A 15,946-nucleotide genomic window follows, 5' to 3' on the forward strand; every position below is an offset into this window, starting at 1 on the left:
AAAACACCAAAAAAATGTGATTTAAAAATGTGCTAACAATATGCTTTTTTTACTCATTATAAGGTGATAAAATATATTACTAACCATTAAATATATATGGACATCTGTTTCCCTCATCTCTCTAATGAGGATAAGTCTATTCCCTGCATGGAATATAACACAATAAATAATAGCCAGTGGTTTCAATATGAACTACTAGGTTGCTGGCTGTTTTGAAAATCAGGTCACTTGTTTAGTCTCTAAATATGGATTTAGAACGCTCCTCCCTTCTGCTTCAGATATTCAGAGCAATGGTTATCTCAGATGGGGGTTAAAAAGTTACGGTAGCCGGTTTCGTAGCTGAGTTGGTAACAAAGTGAATTTGAAAGTGTTACTCTCTCAATTGTGATCAGTCACCAAACCTGCTAGGATGAGAGACACCATTGAGACTCACCAGATTCACCAGTGCTAGACTCTTGACTCTAAACTTCATAGAGTTTTTACAGAATCAGAAAGGTTGTCAAGGACATGTCAACTGTGAAATTTCCCTTCATATTGGTTTAGTGAACACTTCACAAACTGAGGCTAAAACAAAACTATGTATTCTTTTCTTAACATAATTTAAAGCCAAAATATCTAGTCAGTTGGAACACAGCAAAATTTGTACCTAAAATTTGTTTGAAGAGAGCATGCAATCAGTAGTGTAGAGGATTTTTTTTTGACATTTTCTACCCTTTCTTTAAATCACAGTTTTGCGTATCTTTTAATTTCATTTCTCTTTCAGTCTTTGTGCAATTTCGTCCTGATCCTATGAGTTCCTAGACCTATGCAAAACATTACATACATGATTAACTGCAGTTCAATAAGACTATTCACATGCATGAATTACTCATGTACCTAGGTTTCTGTAAGGCTGTTTTCTCAAGCAGGAATATTACATGGTAGTTAGTTCTTTGAGTCTATTGTTTGCTACTGCAATGAAGACGGCCTTCTAATTCATTGCAAACTTAGTTGTACTGGTTTCTACATTTTATTTTTTTCACAGCTCTGAGAATAATAGCAAGTTTCACCTATCTTTTTTGATCTGACCCTAATCAGGCAGTTTCTCACTTGCAAAAAAATGTTTTGCAGATGTTTAAAATTGGATGATTTCCAGCTGGCTGCAGCTTAATCCCAGTCAAACGGAAGGTTTTTATACATTATGTTGCAGTAAAGCCTTATCTAACCAAAACCCAACTGAATTATTTAGGAGTAATTCTTTGATACCTATTTTATACATCTTTAAGAAATTTGGGAGTTTGTTTGGATTTTCCTTGATAAACACATTAAAATATGGTTAAAATAGCTTTTTTATCCTTTAAGAAAAGTTGTAAGGATTAAATCCCACAAAATCCCCCATGGATTTAGAAACTGGTTTTCATGCTTATTACATCCAAACTGGATTACTATAATGCTTTGTTTGTAGCTCTCTGGCATCATTGTTGCAGAAATAGCAATTTGGTCCAAAACACAAGAACAGAATTATCTCTTGTACCCATAGGAACCAACTCATTTCTTCAATTCTGAATTCTTTTTGGCTTATAATTTCCCTTCTGATTGATTTGAAAAGTGCACTTGTGTCTTGTAAGGTACTTGCATTAACACAGTTTAACTATATAAAAAAACTTCAAAGTTGATGAAAACCCCATTAGCTCTTCAACCAGTGCTGGACTTTGAGAAACCCCTCAATATATCTACTCTGTATATGTTTGGGTACCAAAGCACTTTGCTGAAGACCTCAGAATTTCTTCAAAGTATGAGAAGGCTGTAATAAAAGTTTTAGGCAAAGTTCTGAGAATAGATTAACCCTTATTCCTTATCTAAACTGATACCAGGTTCAATAGCATTTTTAAATATACATTTTGCATAATATAACATTCAGTAGTAACCTAAACATAGCTGGTTATATTTCAGAGTTTGTGTCGTTGTCTATTGCTGCACAGAGCACACCAAAAAGTGATTAATTAATTTGTCTGTGCAAATTTCCAATTTTAGTAACAATACCAAAAATTAAACTGTAGACTAAAATCGGTCCTTTCACTTTCAAGTATTTAAATGCAAACATATTTAACATATTTCAACTGATGTAAAAGGTTTACTTAATGACAGTGGAGTTTTTCTTCAATTATATGTTTTGACAACAATGTATTTCATGAAATTATAAATGAAGGTAATTATCTGGTGTAAAGTTGGATTTATGAGATATAATCTAATTCATTGATAATGACAAGGTACATCATGTGAAGACTTGTAGAATTTGTCATCTCAGATAAAATATAAATGCCTCACACTAGTGATCTTAAAACTAAGATAGCTTTTAGTCAAATGTGGTGTTTGACATGACAGAGAAAGTATTATTTCAACTTCAAAGCTCACATCTTGTCTAAGGCTCACAAGATCACTAGCTGTCTATGAAGAAACCTTTAAGTTCTGATTAGACTCCAATGTTGTAAGGACCAAAAGAAAAAAAATAAAGATGCCCCCATCCCACCTCAACCCTTTTTGTATACAGCAGGCTTAATACATATACCCTCTCCCAATACTGTTCACCAGAGCACCCCAAGGGATGACAAGGTCCAATGGTCACAAACTCCTGCAAGACCATTTTAGGCTGGACATAAGGAAAAACTTTTTTACTGTCTGAGCCCCCGAGGCCTGGAACAGACTTCCCCCAGAGGCAGTGCAAGCACCTACTCTGGGCACTTTTAAGAAACATTTGGATGCTTATTTTGCTGGGATCCTTTGACCCTAGCTGACTTCCTGCCCCTGGGGCATGATGGGACCCAGTGATCTTAAGAGGTCCCTTTCAGCCCTAATGTCTATGAAATCTATGAAATACTGACACCCAACTCCATTCCACTTACGATTCCTCATGGCTCAGGTTCTAAATCTACAAGCTTAATTTTCCTCACGTTTATAGCAATGTGAGTCAGGAAAAAAAAAACTTGGGGATACATCAGTGAATTACACTGGTATAAAACTGATGTGAAAAAACCTTGTATGCTACATTTCCCATAAATGCTATTTCATAGATATTTAAAATGTAAATATGAAATCTAGAATTCACAGAATAAATCTTCGCTTGTTAAATTACTTGCCCCTTCTGCCACGAGCCCTCAGTAATTATACCAAGGTGAGGTCTTTAGAGGAAACCTCAAATGAAAGCAGACAAAAGCATTTCATCCAAAATGAATTGCAAGCAGAAAAAAATGTAGCTACATTGCAGTAGAATCTACTTAATTTACCCAAAACTTGTTTTCTTAATTGGGATACTTGTCAGAACCTGGAAATGGATTCAAAAGTGACAAAGTGCTAAGCATCTTCAAGTACTAGTGTTTTGGGTCACAGTGGGCTACTGCACTTGTATGTGCATGTATGTGTGCACATGTGTGCATGCAGTAACAGATCCAGGACAGTAATAAGGATGTGGGAGTGGTACAGAGCTCACTTTGCCCATGTAATGAGCTTACCATGGATGCATCTGGAAGCTGAGATTGGAACTCTCCACGGCCAACTGGCGGGGAAGTGGGATACAGTGCACTAGTTCACCCTCCTGGATCCACGCTTTTGTGCACACATATTTAGCACAGACAGTACAAAGCAGATAACTGGTTTTAGGACATAATACAAAACCCACTGAAATGGTTTCACTAGCTTCACTGGGAATCAGATAAGGCCCTAATTGTTCAAAGTTTGCTAGAACAGGAAGTCATCTATATTACCTACAGTTGTTTAAAGGTTTATCTTTTGTTCAATTTCAGTTTTCCATAGTCTGCTAAGGACTCTGATCTTTCCTTAGCCTTAAATGTTTTAAAACATTTTAAAGGATTTGTACAATGCTTATTTTTTGAGGTCATGAATAAATAAAAATTAATGTCTCATCGTTATCAGAGAATCCTGGGAATATGCTGATTGTGGCAATCTCTTAATCGACATATATATTGACCTGAATGTGAAAATTAAGAGGATTCTACTGTAATTAACTTCAGACATTTTACTCAGCTAGATTCGGGTGTTAGCAAGTAAACTCTGTTACTGCTGGCTGGCACTCAGCTATATCCCATCCTTTTGTTATCTTAGTTAAGCAGAGCAGACACAAACACACACATTTATTCAGAATCACTGCAGGCAGAATGTCTTTACCAGGTGGTGAACAGGGATCATCACAATGTTGTGAATAGGTGGCTATAGTGGATGGTAACAGGATGAACCAAGGAATAGCCATTAAAGAAAAAAGAAACATCATTAACCATAATGTTCATTACAGGGTATCACATGACAAAAGAAAGTCATTATAGAGTGAAATAAGGATTCCATATCTGAAAAGGTACTGTCATGAAAAAGAAAGCAGAATTCAGTAAAAACAAAAAGAAACGCAGTGCATTGCAGGTTTAAGAGAATACAATAAAAAAGTAAAAATGTGCTTAAAATATCCTGTAAAAAAATCATTCACAAAAGGTACAAATATTTACATTCTATTACTGAGAAAAAGAAACATTATGTTTGATTGAGCCCAGTCAATTATTTCTGGTTTCTTCACTATCAGAAGGCCAAGGACTTATACTACTGCTATACTATTTACCCTTATGGGCCTCAGATTTAATTTGCATTTTGTATTTCTATTAAACAATATAAGCATGCAGGATGCATTTATTTTATTATGTTCTTCCCTATTAATCCAAATCAGTTTCTGAAATTCCACATTTTTTACTTCATGACCTCATGAAGTCGGTCACAATTTATCATCTTGCATGGTAGGCCCTTTGGGATGATGGCGGTAGTTGCTAGCACTGCAGTACTTCATGGCCTGTCATTGTTTCCAATATAAACTCTATTTTCCCAGAGTTTATAAGTCAGCTGTAAAATCTGCTGCAGGGTAAAACATGGCAAATAAGATGTCAGAGGGCCAGCCCTTTTTTAAACCTGAATTTGGTTTAAATCAATTTGACTGTTTTCAAAGTTACAGAAAAGGGAAGGAATTCGGTTTTGTGGGTTTAGGGGGGCATTTGTGGAGCTCCCACATAACTCAAAATATGTTCCAATTTACAACTTGGAAATATGTTGGCTGCTCATTCATGATGTGGACTGATTCCTGAAGGCAGAATAAAAAATATCTCAGAAAGGCTGCAGCATCAAGATTGAAATAGTTAGAGCTAAATTACAAATAGAGTGAACCCCAACAAATCTCACTTTGTCTGTATTCAGCAAGAGCTTCCCACTGAATTCTCATTCTAAGGCCTTCTCTAAATGGGAAACTTCTACCAGTTTTTCCAAGACAGTTACATCAGTTTACTGCTCTTGTAGTGAAAAAACAGCAACTTGCTTAGTTCAGTTTAGTATAGGTGAGGAAAAGGTTGTAACTTTAAACCCAAAAAGTATTCTTCTACTAAAATAAGAATCCACACAGGGAGTTGTAACCATATAATGACATATTAACACCTCAGTTTATATCATAACTTTCCCATGAAGACAGCCCCAATATACAATAACTTTCAGACCTAGTCTTGTAGCAAACTATATATTATATAGCTTTCTTTATATTATATAGAAAGTTAGATACAGAGGTTTTTTCCTTGCATGGATAATGTTGACAGTAGAATTGATGTATTATCCTGGTTAAGGTAACACAGCAGAAAATTGTAAAACAGAGGTGATTGCAAACAAATACATGGAAATATTTGCTTCATATCTTTCAGAATCAGCAGCTGACAGCTGTAAACAACTGCACAGTCAGGACCTAGATGTTATGTCATTATATTGGGGAAAGCATAGAGGAGGAACCTCTCTGACAGGTGGGATCCATGTTGCTTCTTATCAATCCCCAGCATTGGGATACCTTTCGTAGCATCACCTATTCTGCACTTCCACCACTGGCACAGACTGGAAAAAATATCCCCGTGCTGCATTTTTCTAGGCACCTCTCTATTCATTTCTATTTTTAAAAAAATAATTCACAGTGAATAGTCTGTGTTTGTGCTCTTGTAAAACCAAATACAGGGAGTCAGTTTCTCACTTCTGTTATGTGAAATTCCTTGGATTATTTTGTGGTGGGTGGGATGGTGTTTTGGTTTGCTTTCCCCATGGAGAGATAAGGTATCATCAATTCTCTGAACATTGGATTCAAGAGTTCAAACTTGGGTTCTATTGGTTAGTTGTGGTTGGTCACAGGATTTTTGTTTTTATTAGGGATGCAGAAAACTAATCAGACATATTATTCATTTGTAACATTTCATCCCTTTGTACTGATTAAAACAATGTTAACATTTAGTTATTCGCATTGTTTAAATACATACTTAGCTTTATGGTTTGGAAATGCATAATGTGTATTAATAACCCTAAAACAATTATAAAACTCAGTTCCAAATACAGTATTTTACTTACTACCTTGGTGTTCCATTTCCTACTCTTTTATTCATGTGAGAAAAATTTGAAAGTGTGCATTTCTATTATGTTTTAGCGAACATTTCTAAACATGATTGAAAATTCTTGTACACTTGTTCACCTGTCAAAAGCCATGCTGAGAACCTTATCTAAGTAACTTGGGGAGCAGGGAGGGACAGACACTATTTAGCTGATTCATTCTCCTGAGTGGTATATCTCCTTCCCTTTTTAGAATGATTCAGAGTTACATCTGTCCACAGCCTTACAATCTACAAACTTGCTATTTTAATCTTAAAACTAACAATATGAGATTATGGTAGCCAGGGATATGGCTATGATGGATATTCCTTTTGGAGAGTTACAAAATGAAAATTGTTAGAAAAGAGAACAAAAACAAAACTATTAAGAAAGGAATGTACTGCCATTATCAGCATGTTACTGGTTTGCATCAAGACGATAACATTTTATCATGAAACCAAAATTCATCTTTCAAATAAAGTGTCATTAGTTTACACCACATGTTCCTCTTGAGGTCAACTTTGTCAATCTTCAGCTGATTAGTATTTTAATAGTCACAAAAAAACAGTGTGTAGTCCCAATTAAATTAATGGGACTCCTCACCATATACTACTTGAAGAGTGAAATCTAAGCTTCATTAAAATCAATGACAAAACTACCAGTAACGTCAGTATTCCAGGATCTCACTCAGTGTATAGGATGGGAGAATCTGGCCCTTCCTCATTTTTCCACTTTTTCAGAGGTGTTCGGATAAGTGAGACAAACAAATAAAGTAGGTTCGTAAAGCTTTTAGTACTAAATTATGGCTATCTTCTGGGAGAGATGCTGCACATTTGTTAGCTATACAGAATTATTGAAGGAAGGCACCAACAGGATAAGGAAAGAAGTTAGAGGGTAAAACCTAGCAAAGGCAAAAGTTACTAAGAAAAAAGTGTCAGGCAACAGTGGAACAAACCCTATTTTATACCCTTTAATTTACATCTAAATAGTATGAGATTAAAGGTAAATTTACATGTTACACTTAAATCATACTAAGTATGAGGAACATTTAACAGTGTTAAAGTTAAAATGCGTTATGAGCAATTGCACATTACATACAGATTAATACCATTTCTTGCTTGCAGCTCTCTGACATGCCACTAGAGGGCTGGGGAGCAGGGGCATAGCTAGGAGTCAGGACACCAGGGCTAAATATGGACATTTGCCCTAGGGACAGAAGTTACACATAAACCAGCTTAAGTGATCAGAAACTGGTTTAAACCTGTAACAGAACAGAAGTTCAGTGCATATATATCCATTTCAAAATGGCTGACACTGGTTTAAGATAAACCTGGCTGAATGTAGAATCAGACTTAACTGATTTAGGTCAAAGCAGTTTATGAAATTTCTTTCCCAGACCTCTTCTTTGTTCAAGTTAAATCACAGTCCCCTAGCATCCCAGCATGCTTGGCAGGCCTGGGCTGTGCTGTGCTGTGCTGTCTGCTCCAAAGAGTAGGGCTGGCCCTGCCTCTCTGCTCCCTAGCTGGAGCAGTGAGAGCTGGCTCACTGGCTGACTCACTGCTCTGCCACCCCTCAGGCAAACCCCAGCTGGTGTCTGGGGCCAGGGAGGAGTGTTAAATCTCCTTTCACCAAGTACAGACCTGCCCTGCCCTCAGAGGCAGCAGGGAGAAGAAGCAAACACAGAGGAGCTGTGTTTACAGTTCTTCAGTTTATAGTTCTTCAGAGAAATAACTATTCTTGTTCAAGTTTTTATGAATTCCAATGCCACTACCTTTTACCCCACCCAGCACCCCTCCTTAGCCTGGCAGCACCCCCTCCCACCCAGCCAGGCAGAGCATGGGCTAGAGCCTGGCTATGCCCCCTCCACTCCAGTAGGGGTGGGGGGGTTGGGTCTTGGAGGGCTTCTCTCTCCCCTTCCCTTTGGCAGTGGCTGGCAGGCATGCTCTAGTGCCCTGCCCACAGCTTCTGGCTTGAGCCACTGCAGGCATGTGGCTGCATTTCCTTAATCAGAAGTGATCGTTTGCTTATCGGTTCAATTTTGCAGCTCACGCTAACCTACAAAGATTGAATTAACTCAGCCCTGGGCTTTTTGACTGCCTGCACTTAGCCTTGGGGAAGTTAAATCAAGTTTAAAATGGCCACCCATTTAAACTTAGCTTGTCCCATTGCTGACCTTACACTTACAGAGCCAGTCCTAGTGCTCGCCAATCAGACAAAATTTGTAACTGTACAGAGGTTCCACGCACACAAACTGGCCTTAAAATTGCAGAACCTGTTTAAGATAAACCTGGATCTATGTAGTACCTACCCCTGTACCTGACCTGTGGGTCACACCTTCCCCTACCCCTCATGGGTTGCATTTTCCCCCATCCCCCAGCAGACCTCCAGTCCCTATTAAGCCCCCCCGTCCTGACTTATCTGACATTGGGCAGCTAGTTTGAATTGATTTAAGCTCTCCCTAACTCCTCCAAATGTCTGTACTTAGCCCTATGATCTATCCCTGCTCTGAGTTGTGGGGAGAGAGACTGAGACTGGTCCATCCTGGGATGCTTGAAAACTGCAAAGAGCTTGTTTTATCTCCATGAAGCAGACTGAAATTACCCTAGAGTTAAACCTCACTTTAAGTGGCTTAACTTTGAGATGCTCAGAGGACACTTGGCACAAGTTAATGAGTTTTAATGTGCAGGTATTTACTTTTTAAGTGCCCTCAGTATCGTCTAACTGTAATGTTTAACTTCAACCTAAGATTAATTTTGTGCTTGCGAAGTTAAAATTTACCATACTGAAAATAATCATTCCCTTTTAACACTCATCCCTGCATTCTACAAGCAGTTTCAGACCAAAGGAGAAACATAAGTGTTTTTAGATACAAGTCAATTATTCAGAGCACAAGTACTGTAATACATGTGCATTAAGAGTTTTGCCAATGGTACCAAATGATGGGCCAAATCTTTTTCTTATATTAAAACTAGTGCAATAATCCCTCTTAAGGCAGTGAGCCAAAGCCTCAGCTGCTATATCATTATACTTTCATAGGTCAAGCAGGTTGATCCTATGTGATACCTCTTTTTACTAAAGCTCATAGAACTTAAATGAAACATGTTCCACTTTAAAGAAACAGGCTAAATAGGAATATATTAGTCAAAAACCAAAGGTCACAATGAGCCAATTGAGATCCAATTTAAAGGCTAGTTTTGCTGTCCAAGATAGTGGGAGAAGGTACTTATGAACCCAATATGCTAAGCTATCATCTTTAAAAGATTTGTAGAAAAAGATATGCAGTCACCTTGCAGATAGAATTTGATGTTATTTTATTCTTCACATTTGGTCTAAAATGTCAGTTTCCATCAGTGCCTTTGGGGACAGCTCTCTCAGTCAGTGCATTAGGAACATCAGATTTCCATCTGTTTGGTATCAGTCTTTCAGCCTCCAGTATAGATATAGCTATCGCTTTTTAATATTAATTCTGACACTGCTACCACACACCAGCCAAATCCTGCAGTCCTTCAGCTTTACAGGGTAATCTTTTCTGCGTAATGTGTAAAGACTACAGGATATGAAGTATTAGGCATTATTTATTTATTTTTTATCTAAAAATATAAATCATATTTATGGCCAAATTCATATTAATAGCTTTTTTAACTGGTTGCATTTCTTGGTTTAGAATTATACTAGTTTTTAGCTTCAATTGACTGTCTCTAAATTTAGAATAAATTATGAAGAAAAAGACTCAAAAAGGACAATACTTGCTGGAACCAGAACTGGGTTTACCTTTGTTTCCCTCTGAACTTTAAAGATAGCCCCATCATAAAGTAAGGAATTCCCAAAGACCAGAATATATTCTCTCTATGCTCCAAGTCTTTTTGAAATCCATTAATCTGAGACCAGTAGTTTTTTTTCACACACAATCTTTGGCACAAAACCATTAAGCCAATAATTCTTCTGGTCACTACTGATATATAACAGAACAAAATCCATACTGCTATCACTCAAACAATAAAGTCAAGGAAATTAACTTTGAATCCTTACTCAATTTATTCTGAATTTAAGTCACAAATTTCAATCTCAATACCTTGGTAATTACAGTGATAAAATGTCTGGTATTAAAACTGGAGTTGTCCTTAAATAAATAAATAGATAAATAACAGGCAGGTTTTTTAACTCTTGTGTCTCTAACCATGATAACACCTACTTATGAGGTAGCTTAAAGTAACTGTATTACTTTAAAACAACAAACTTATTTGATTAGCAGAAATCAGTTTTCTGCATTACTCAATAGACTATTAGGCAAAACCTATAAACTATAAGTAGCAACAATCTTATTCAACAATCTTCGGTGCTTCCTTTTTCTCAAACTGAGTTATGATGCTCCCACCACATGTATTGAGATCACATATCTCGTCCCTGAGCAACCTTCAGGCACCCCTGCATTTGGACCATGTTTACAGGTTACTGAACAAATCCTAAAATGGTACAAATCAGTTCTGCTTCACTAACAGTGGAGCGTCACCATTTTGCACAAACTGGTATACACATGCTATACAATACTATACATCTTTCATTAAAAATTAGTGTTTTGGATCTAAACAATTAATATGTTAAAATAGAATTTGCTAGGACTTACCTGCAAGTGTTCTGTAATCCACCAAGTCAAACATTACAATAGCTACTGCTGACCAGGTAACAACCAGAGCAACAACAAGAAGCCATGCTGCTGGTGAACTGAATGTTGTTACTATGTCTTCTGTAACTGATTTCTTTGCCACTTTCACAGGCGGTGTGAGAACGGATCCATTCTTGCCATTTATTATTGTGGTTGTGGTGGACATATGTCCTATTCAAACATCAAGAACAGAAGAAACAAATGTTTAGACTACATATTATATTTTCCAAAGTAAAAATAAAGAATATCTATGTCCCACCTAGTCTGTTATTGTTATTAGAGAAGTGTCCTTTGTAACAAAGTCTCTCGATTCATCTCTACACAATGCAACAATTAATGCTTTATATGTTTGCATACATGCTAACCTAGACTTAAGTATGTTAAGTCTTATCTTACATTGATATATTCCATTCAGGAAATCACTTAAGAACATAGGGAAGCCAATCACAGTGCTCAAGTTATTCCACAGAATACTTAAGGAAATGACTGAATCACATTGTCCCCAGTTGGACTTACCATAACTATGTCCTTAAAATTGTGCTGTCCTGAATTGGAGCAATAATTAATCAAACAAATTCAGGAGGTAACAGAATAGCAATGAATGGCTTTTTGATCATCACTCTACCATGACATTTTCAAACTTAAAACAATGATGGATAGAAATATAACAACTATCTGGAGGACTGTCTTGTTATAGGCATGAAGGACAGGACTTTGTTTTACTTACTGCAACTTACAATCAGTTCTAAGTTACCCAGCTAAAATGCAAGAGATATTTTATTGCCCACTCTGGGAGGCTAAGCGTCCCACATTGTATTTCTGTACTTCTGTACATTGTATATCTGTACTGCTCTGGAAAGCAATACTGTTCCTATATATTCAGCATTGTAAATTTCACTCAGTGACTTCTATTGCACCCAGTGCAACTGGTTCACAAAGGCATGAGCTTTCCTATGCAACAGCCTATTTTATCAGATATAATGAATGGACATGCAAAAACAGAGGTCATAAAATAGGAGGGCTTTAAATACAAAGGAAAAGGACAAGGGGAGAGCCAGTGCTGAGAGGCAAGAGGTGAGTTGAAAAGGTCAATAGGGATAAAGAAGGTATTTAACCCACTGAGGGATATAGGAATAAACAGGTGGAGATAAAAACTAGCCCCAAAAATGGGATACGAAGCTATAGTCTCTGTTGACACTATATTTAACACACTCCTTGTTCTACAATTTCACATTCAAGTTGTTTTTTAATTTTTTTTGTTTTGTTCAAGGACAGCTGTTCTGAAGTCAATGACAGAACGTTCAGAGAGGTTTTTGCTTGTTTCTAGATCTGAAGTCAAATCAAAGTCCATTTTTTCTTTTTGTATGGGGATTGCCCTGTCTAGCCAATGTAGACAGCTAAGGGTCACTGTAAGCAGATGATGTATATGGTGCTGGTAGAGGAGCAAGTGGATGAACCTTGGATACTAAATTTTGTATAGGATAATCCAATAATGATGTAGCCTCTATTGACAAGGGGGCATAACCAGCATCTGGGTCTGTAGCAAGGCCCCATGGCTTGGTGAGTGTAGGGTTGGTAGTCTGTCACTGGAGAGAGGCAGTTTGAGATAGGGGCTTTGCTTGTGAGCCCTGACAAGCTCATCCCCCAAGGCTAACTTGAGACAGTCATGCCTCCCACCCTACTCTACTTTCTAACCAACTCTGAGTTACCCAGCTAAAATGTAGGAGATATTCTGTTGCCCACTGTGGGAGCAGCAGTGCTCCGTTACAGGAACAAGGAGACATGCACGCTTCTTCAGAGAGTGATCTTGTTCCTATTCTTGGGGCATAACCCCCCAGAGGTTCTGCCCCAACTAGAATTGCTGCTACATTTTACTCCAGTGCAGAGCTGGTTAGAAGCTGAACTTGGTCATCCATTAGGTGAGACAGAATATTGTCCAGTGTCAGACCTGCAGGTGATTGAAATTATCAAACTTTTGTTGACCTTAATTGAGTGATAGCAGTTCAAACAAATTTAGGAGTTAAATATCATTCTATGGTCAAGGGCACATGTATGACAATAATAAAATCTGTGAAGACAATTCTATCCAAGTAGTTTTATAAATAAATTTGTTTAGCACATTGTTTTATTTCATGAGCTAGCCTTCTAAAAACTAGTCTTTTCTCCAAAAACAGTGAACTAAATACTGTAAGCTAACACCTCAGTATTAGAAAGCCAGGCATATATTTTACTTGTCGATTGGCACATCTACACAAGACACAACTGCAAAGTGGTTACTACACATTTATTTAGTACTTGGGTTGCTGGGTTGCTGGGTTTTGAAAACCTCCAAGGATGGAGCTTCCACCACCTCTATGGGTAAGCTATTCCAGTGTTTTACTACCCTCCTAGTAAGAAAATTCTTCCTAATATCTAACCTAAACTTCCCTGGCTGCAACTTGAGACTCCTTGTTCCTTGTTCTGTTATCAAGTGAGTAAGCAGCAACTGACCATTTACTGTTTAATACAAATGCGTTTTTATATACACAAATTATGTAACCTGCTTCCCTTTGGCGTGTGCTGCATGTAGCTCAAAATAATAGTGACTGTTTATGGTTTCACTATATAACATTTTAAATTACTAAAATTAAAAACCTGAAAATTATTAAAGATGTTTTTCATTTTTGAACTCAAGTTGTAAGCTAAACAATCATTGTTTTCATTTGATATCTCCCTACTCATCAATATTAGAATGGTGCAGTAACATAATCTATGAGGTAATTTCTCTAGCAGCTACATTGGTGCGTTATCTGCAGCATTAACCTAAAAAGTCCAAACGTGTAATATAACTGTATAGTTTTGACTGAGCACAGTTAAAGAGATATGAATCAGGCCTGAAATCTTTTCATTGGATCCAAAGGCACTGCGTCCAGTGTTATTAGAATCTGAATTTTGAGTAATCCGTCTTATTGTTAAAGAATAAAGATCAATGCAAATGAACACTATCTTGTGCTTTGCATATATTTTAAATACCAAAGTGAAATATGAACAGGTAATGCCTGACAAGCTCATGTCAGTGCTTCCCATCCTGCCTCTACTTTATAATTGCCACCTCCTTTGCATCGTAGGTAGAGGGAGAAATAATTGAACTTTCAGATAACCAAAAAAGGCATATATATGAAAGAGCTGTATTAAACAAATATTTCTCAGTCTCCACATCCTACATCCAAACAACAGTTATTCGTTTGGAAATTCTACCATTATTTATTTGGAAATTCAACCTAAAAGAATCTTGAAAGGAGAACATAAGATGCTAGTGGCTATATAATATACATAACTCTTATGTCAGTGTCACCAACCTGAGTACTTAAGGAAATAAATACACACATACATTATGGTAAATAAGATCCTTTGTTTCACCCAGAGGTTTCTCTTTTTTAAAATTTAAATGGAGCATAAAGCTTTCAAGCCTGATGTTGATGAGAACAGCTTTGTTTGAAATCAGTTCAAGAGTGTGATGTGATAATGAACTAGTTTTTATGTATTTTGCAAAAATGTATAATGAGAAGGTCAGTGTGAGATTCAATAGTAGCAGGACTTCCACTTGAGCACAGTACGTTAGAAATTAAGTTAATCTAATTCATGTCCTAGACTATTCAATATTTGACATTCATTGTGGGATTCACTGTGTTTCTATGTGATCTTCCATATGTTTTGCCCACTTTCCTTTGCATTTTCTCCAAAAACACCTGTATACAGAACAAGTGTCTTCTAAGCCTTAGACGTATGTTCTGCTGAACAATAATGTTGTATAAGTAGCACAGAATTGGCATATTACATTATTTTTATCACTTACTTTAAATTTGGTCTTATTTATGGATAGTTTATTCAATTCATGAGTAATGTCTTATCTCCTAAAATGTAAACTATAGTATTTTTTTCTGTTTTAAAATCATCACTGCTTCCATTTTTGTAAGCATAAATTTTGGAACAAATTTTTCACAGCAGGAGAAAAATCTGCCAAGTGACAAAGTGTAATAAACATCATCTTCCTAAAGTCATACTCCAAGTCAATGGAATTACATTTTGCTACTGCCTTGCATATAAAAGGGAAATAATTTGTGTATGCAACAGGTTATAAATGAGACATTATGCATTTTTTCCTCTGGGGAGATCGGGAGTTTATGATGTGAGAGAGAACAAAAAGGCACTATCTCATCTTGACAAGTCTGATTAACATCATAACATACATCTCCAATGACATACTAACGTCAGACATTCATACAGTTAAAGCAAAGATAATTAAAACTATATATATTCAAATTACTATTTAAGTTCTACTAGGAAAAGCAGCTATGTACAAATAATGACTTTTTATTCAACAAGTCTGCACTTTTTGTATTTCAGTCATATCTGTTTTCATGAAACACTTTGGAGAGAAAGAGAGAGCAAGAAAAAGAGAGAATAACTATTCTGCTAGTTAGATACCATCTATGGAGGTAAAACAGCTGGGTTCCAGCTGCAGTGAGTAATTATTTGTACAAAATGAAACAGTGTAAACAGGAGAGACTGGCACTACCGAACGTACAGCAGTTCTGTGAATCTTGTCAATTCGCTGCAACTTCACAAATAGTTTCAGAAGGCAGTTACTTTTAAAACAGAGCCACACTTCTCTAGAAATCTAGAGACTTTACTAATGTTCAAATGCACTGCAAACATGATCATTCTAAGATTATGTATAAAATTTATGCATAGAGGTTTATGTAACAAGTATACTTTCATTAAATGGGTGTGGAAAAGCAATTACAAGCTTCTTTGCACTGTTAGATTCAGATTAAAGGTAAAATAGAAATGTTCAGTGCTTGGGCCAAATTCAGCACCAGTGGT

The 15,946-nt window shown here is 36.7% G+C and overlaps 1 protein-coding gene across 1 annotated transcript in view; it reads right to left on the reverse strand.

Moving 5' to 3' along the window:
• TRDN (triadin) overlaps positions 1-15,946 on the reverse strand; it is a 195,353-nt gene that overhangs the window by 143,642 nt on the left and 35,765 nt on the right. The window contains exon 2 of the mRNA XM_019538202.1: positions 11,042-11,251. Within this exon, the coding sequence (XP_019393747.1) occupies positions 11,042-11,251 (210 nt within the window). The remainder of the gene's footprint in view (positions 1-11,041; positions 11,252-15,946) is intronic.

Source organism: Crocodylus porosus, unplaced genomic scaffold (assembly GCF_001723895.1).
Source record: "Crocodylus porosus isolate Cpor-Errol unplaced genomic scaffold, CroPor_comp1, whole genome shotgun sequence".
NCBI classification, from domain to species: Eukaryota; Metazoa; Chordata; order Crocodylia; family Crocodylidae; genus Crocodylus; species Crocodylus porosus.